The sequence below is a fragment of the Priapulus caudatus genome, unplaced genomic scaffold (genome assembly GCF_000485595.1).
Source record: "Priapulus caudatus unplaced genomic scaffold, Priapulus_caudatus-5.0.1 Scaffold980, whole genome shotgun sequence".
In the NCBI taxonomy this organism is placed as follows: Eukaryota; Metazoa; Priapulida; class Priapulimorpha; order Priapulimorphida; family Priapulidae; genus Priapulus; species Priapulus caudatus.
The window spans coordinates 83,343-89,597 of record NW_014578041.1 but is presented as its reverse complement, the minus strand read 5'-3'; the positions used below and the strand labels follow the sequence as shown (position 1 = coordinate 89,597).

Genomic DNA, 6,255 nt, shown 5'->3' with positions numbered 1-6,255 from the left:
GGGGGTCCGGACCCCCCATGCTCGCGCAGAAAACGCATCTGAGGGGTGCTAATTTCAAAAAAATTAGAACCCCCCTTCGCGTGCTCCTAATTCACCCACCTTTCGAAAATCCTGCGTACGCCACTGATCCCACGCAGGCGTCGCGTGTATTATAGGCGTAAATTTACATATTAGGTGCGTTCACACTGGCGCGAATTAGCGGGCCGGTTTTTGCAGCCCGCTCGAAAAACTGAGCTTTTTACAAGTGTGAACGCAATTAGCTCACTAAATCCCGCTCAAAATAGCGCGCTGCAAAGAACACTTCCGACTGCACTAATTTGGAATCAGCGCGCTTATTTGCACCGCGGCATGATATTTGCACCGCGGCATGATATTTGCACCGCGGCGATTAGCGAGATATTCGCCTGTGTGAACAACGACACAATTAGCTCACTATTATCTCCGCTATTAGCGGGCTGAGCAGCGCGGTTTTTCTTGTGTGTGAACGCGCCTATTGTGCTGTTAAGTTGAATTTAAGTTTCGGCTGAAATACGGTCATTTGGCTGGCTAACATTTCACCGTGTTCTTGACGCCGTGGGCGATACCATCCGCGAGATGGGAGTAACTGGAATAAGTGATTACTTTTATTCACTTAATGTTACTGCCTGACACAGCAGATGAAAGGTCAGCATAAAGAACCGGCAACTGTTTATTATTATTATTAAAATTTATTGCATGTAATTCAACTACAAATACATCGGCTACTGAAGACATTTACTGAAGTCTTTTTCATGGAGAAAAAATCTGATAACTGTAAGTGTTGAGCAATTAAAATAATAAAATTTTTGAGTGATACAGTACATTCTGTGATACATGTTACATCAAAGCTTTACATATTGTCACAGGACTCTGACAGGAATCTACGTGAATGACAATATGAAACGACTGTTGTGTACATCGGTAATCGGCGAGCTATAGCGGCTGTTTAATCTGCTGTCGGCACTCGTGTAAAACAACTATTTTTTTACTTTATTTATGAATCTAAGGTATATATGATGACTCTAAAAAGGTAAAACTACTTGTCACATTGTCATTGAAAAAATAATTCACACTTTTGTGGGAACCATGTGTCAGTAAGTAGCATTACTGCATGTGTATGTAATAGTAAAAAACTATAATCAAACTAATCTATAATCAGTAGAGCCAACTGAATGCTTACATCATGATCACATGTGGATAAAATCGCATATTAAAACCATAAACTAAACAATGAGTGTAGATGATATGTACCATGTGTGTGACGTATATATATATATATATATATATATATACAGTTTATTTACGTGAGCAAATATAAAAATACAGTATATTGGCCGGTATTTCTATTGAGTAGTCGTTTCGAGAGGATCCCTACACCATTACCACACTCAGTGATTGTGACACGATCACATGTGTAACACCAGCATGCACAGAAGAACTGTAGGGGCTACATGACGGACCATTATGAGCCCGAGAGCTCCGGCAGACTGTGTGTTTAGAGCATGTTCCAGAGTCCTGCCAAATATCATGACGGTAAGAAGGGAGCAGTAGAGCGTAACAAGCCATCCCATCTTCGATTATCGAGCGATAACCTTCTTCCTCAGGTATTAGCAGGAATAGAATATGTATGTATGGTTTTCACGCAGAATCTCAAACGATCACCCAAGTATACAGGATGCACTGTGTAATACAATGAACATAATATATATATTGAGTAGAAGTATATATATATATATCATATAATGCGCCCCGAGATCTTTGGCAATAGGTTCACCAAAGACCGGTTATGGTAATATATATATATACGCTATTCAACGAATCGACAGTCAAGATGGTACGATGTGATGTCTTCCAGAATAATTAAACCTTTGGTTTGATTAATTACATCATTTGTATCAAATTCCATTTGCGTTTCTATGACACGAGTTCATGCATAATTATACTTCCATTATCTAAGTATTACTTTCTTTCGCACAGAAGCTTAACAACCTTCAGCACATTTTGTTCACGTGAGAACATAACGAGACGTGTTTAACACATAAAAATAGGTGGAACTGCACTCTGGTGTTACTGCTACTACACACTGAACTAGAAATAGAATACCTATAGAGTTCAGCACCACCTACATGGAAATATTAGGAAAGGTAAATTAATTAAATTACAAAAGTAATAAATAAGTTCCAGATGTATATCAAAAACCGATTGTACTATTAGTTTACAAACAGCCCATGCTGATTACAACTAGGTAGATGACTAACTACATACGGCGTTTGTACACCTATGGCAAAACATTTTTCCATCGGTTTTCCAGATCTATTTGCTATGACCACGACATTTTAACCCAATACAATCTTTGTACCTCATATCGCCCAACCAACAATTAGTGCACAAATTCTTGCATGAAGAAGCAAATTCTATTATCTCTTATAGAAGACAAACATGACCTTAATTTCAAAGAATTTCCAGGGCCAAACACAACAATAGCTTATTTTCTAACACTTTCCAGGACATTCCAAACCTGAAAAATGGGCATTTAACATTTCATAACTTTCCAGGTTTTTCCAGGGCATCTATGAACCCTGCAACCTTTTACTTTGATTCATTTCTTCATATATCTCATTGGAAAACAAGGGGAGAGTGAACAGAGAGAAATATATATAAAGATCAGGAGTGTATCAATATTGATACACTCCTGTAAAGATGAACAAGCTCTTGAAAACTATCACTAGTTACAAGTAGTTTCAAACACACTGCAATTGCAAGTCATCTGGAAACCTCTGCAAATACTGATACCATATACAAATAAACAATTTATCTTCTTGCAGTTATCAGCAGATATAAACCGTTTGATTATGTGATACATGTAGAACTATCCCATTACTATAGTTAACACAATAAATACAAGAATATTACCATATTCTTGCTATGACTCACAATATGCTCTCATATTATACAAAAAGGCATTTGCTATACCATGGAGTTAGAATCTCCAGCTATCCAGGTCACCATCTATAACGAGATAAAAAATGTATATTGGTAATGCATATTTATGTTTAAATATGGTAAAGTGCACAGTGTAGACATCTATGAAAATACATTTAAAATCAGAGAAAGGTAGCAAACAATTGCATATACACCTAGGCCAGACAATACAGTTAAAGAAAGTCACGCACAGATGTAAGGAAAAGACCATTTTAACTCGTAAGAACATTTGATTCGACTTACCATACTTATAAATGGTAGGTTAAGAAAAGTTCCTATCACAGGAACCCGGCGCAAGAAATTCACAGCTACAGGCAAGAATCCACTAAAACAAAATTATATGTATACATTAACAGGGTGCAAAATTAACGGGAGTCCGGAGTCAAATACTCCCCGATTTACTGTCGGACTCCCTGATTTGACACATGCAGCAGTCCGTGTGACTCCCTGAAAATTCTGCCTTACTAACTAGCCTCGTGGAGTTACCGTATTTTTGCCAAAGAAAATTTGGCAGACGTGCAACCGCATGAATCTTAAAAATAAGCACATGCGTTATTGTTAATATCTTTCATTTTGAACGCCAGACTGCGGACTCCCTCATTTTGCTGCGGACTCCCTCTTTTTGATGGTAGGGAGTCCGTTGGACTCCCGTGTTCAAAAGTTAATTTCTACCCCTGCATTAACAATGCTACTTTCACAAGAGCAAAAGTATGATCACTTAGCACTAGAGTAAGGTGGAACGCAAGCTGTGCTTATTTAGCTCTACAATGGATGGCAACATTCACATACACAAACATTGTTCAGAATATAGTTAAAATGGAATTTCTATTTTGTAAATAACATCTGTTACTTGTTTTTTTTAAACATTTTATGGATTTTGTCTACTGTATATGTCAATATATATATCAGAAGTAGATTATAGGGAAGGAGTGTGACTTCAATAAACAAGGGAAATTCATCATTTACTAGCCTTAGAATAGTAAAGCTAAAGAATACCTACAATTTCCTACGTGTAACTCAACCAACTTGGGCTCAAATCGTACACAGTACATTCGCCTAGCATCGTGCAAAATCGTTTCCTCGTATACACCCGCAATCCGGAGATACAGACTAAAACGTACGACACGATTCTCCATTCTGTTGCCAGCACAACGAATCCATAACCCGCCTAACTTGAAACAATAGGCAGCTACTAACGACTCTTGCGCACTCTTGCGCCCTTGGCGATGCGGTGTGGCTCGCTTGCAGATTGGACATCGACGCAACACTCGACGAGCTAATCTTTGACCTATTTACAGCTGGTATGCCCCACACGCACGCACGCCCACAGCAATAACCAGCAGCTCCAGCTCCAATCTTACCAGACTTAAAATCTTACCTGAACAACAAGAACATCCCGTACAACTCCACAATCATTCCTACGACAGGCCAACCAGCGAGAACTACAAACATTCCAACGAAGAAAAATGTTGTGGCTTTCCATTTGTGCCGCTGGAAGAAGAAGCTAAGGGTTCTCTGAAATCCGATCACAAACGCCAACCCCGACAGGAACAGTATCTATAAAAAAACATTGAAATAATCATTTTGTGAGTAAATAAATTATGCTTCTTTAGAGGTCAATTCAAGATGAATTGGTTATGAAGCATATTATTCAAGTGTCGTTAAATTATAAAAATGTTATAGAAATTGAATTATGGCACACCATTATACATATATAGCAACTTTGCATGCTTACATTTCCTAGCGCTAAAAGCCCTGCATCGAAGAGTAGCAGAACACCAAGAAACAGGAAAGCAATGCCAAACCCTGCGAGGCCAACTCCAATCTCTGAAAATAATTGGTAATAGTATTATGTGCTCATATTTTCTTACAGGTCTATATAATTACTGAATGTAGTCTGAATGAATTACTAAATGTATGTCTACATATTATATTGTCATATAATATGAGGAAGCCATGGCTCTAGGTGATATCTTTGTAGACAGTAGAATGTAAGTTAAATAACAAGAACGAAAACTGAGATGGATGACGTTCTCTCTCCTTAATTCTATTAATACTATTACTAACACTTGTCACTAACGCTAAACCTAATGAGCCATTAGTGGCTTTAAAGTGCAAAGGGGCTGGAGGTACGGCAGCCGTCGTTCGTTGAAGCCCCTTTTGCCGTTTCTCTGCGGGCTGAGGCAATTATTTGCGATCTTCTGATGTAAAGTTTACAATAATGTTAATTCTCATACCTAATTCGAGTGTTTTCTAGCTCATCAAAACTCAAAAATCGTTAATTTATTTCCCAATGCATTATTTCGAAATCTGAATTGGCCGCCGCCATCTTTATCTCGTTTGTATGAAAGCGAATTAACTGCCGTACCTCTAGATACAATAATGTAACCCAACAAGAGCCTATTCTTTTCTTTGGAGGAGCCCCTGAGTGATTCACTCAGGGCGGTTTTATGGTGCGTTTTTCGAGACTAGAACCTCCAAACTGGGTTTATTCTAAACACGAACCTTTCTCTGCTATCCTGGGACTCACTATGTATCACAATACTCTGTATTAAACTAATATAACCTGTTACAAAATTTCGAAGTGACGAGCGGCGATATTTCGAGCACCATTTCTGTTGACCTGTGACCAGTGTTCGAAATTCACGTCGGCCCGTCGCCGACAGTTTCGATGCCGGGCCTACAGCTTCTTGATAAAACAGGCCTGCTGATCCTACAGCTATTTGATCACCGAAAATTCGAAACACTGAGAAACTGTTACCTGTAGAAATCCTTGCTTGCATATTAACTTCCAGGGGTATTTATTTGAAAACTAATCCGTGATAAACTGTGACATACATGTAATGAATATAAGATATTCTGGTATACCATTATAAGTATATGGTATACCAGAACGTACCCTGGTTACTATTTGATATGGTTAGGGTTAGGATTAGGGTTAGGGTTCGGGTTCGGGTTAGGGTTCGGGTTAGGGTTAGGGTTAGGGAGTAGGCGTAGGCGACTCCCTAGACTCGTTAGTGGAGTAGGCGAGGTACGGTCCGGCATATTAGATAGTACCAGGGTACGTTCCGGTATACCGGACCGTACCCAGGATACATAGCCTACCCTAGAGCCCTACCCTACCCTACCATACCCTACGTTCCGGCAGTACCCCGGGGGACATAGACCCTCTCAGCCATAGTAAGCGTACGAGTAGGGTTCGTAATGGTAACCCAGGTTCGTGCCGGAACGTACCCTTGGAACGTCCCGGTATAC

General features: G+C 39.4%; 1 protein-coding gene across 1 annotated transcript in view; it reads right to left on the bottom strand.

Moving 5' to 3' along the window:
• Positions 1-1,266: 1,266 nt before the first annotated feature.
• Positions 1,267-6,255, bottom strand: part of LOC106814794 (vesicle transport protein GOT1B-like) — a 13,796-nt gene continuing 8,807 nt past the window's right edge. The window contains exons 2-5 of the mRNA XM_014819147.1: positions 4,736-4,827; positions 4,379-4,557; positions 3,244-3,325; positions 1,267-3,027 (exon numbers count right to left, since the gene is read on the bottom strand). Coding sequence (XP_014674633.1) covers positions 2,986-3,027; positions 3,244-3,325; positions 4,379-4,557; positions 4,736-4,827 — 395 coding nt within the window. The 3' untranslated portion in view covers positions 1,267-2,985. The remainder of the gene's footprint in view (positions 3,028-3,243; positions 3,326-4,378; positions 4,558-4,735; positions 4,828-6,255) is intronic.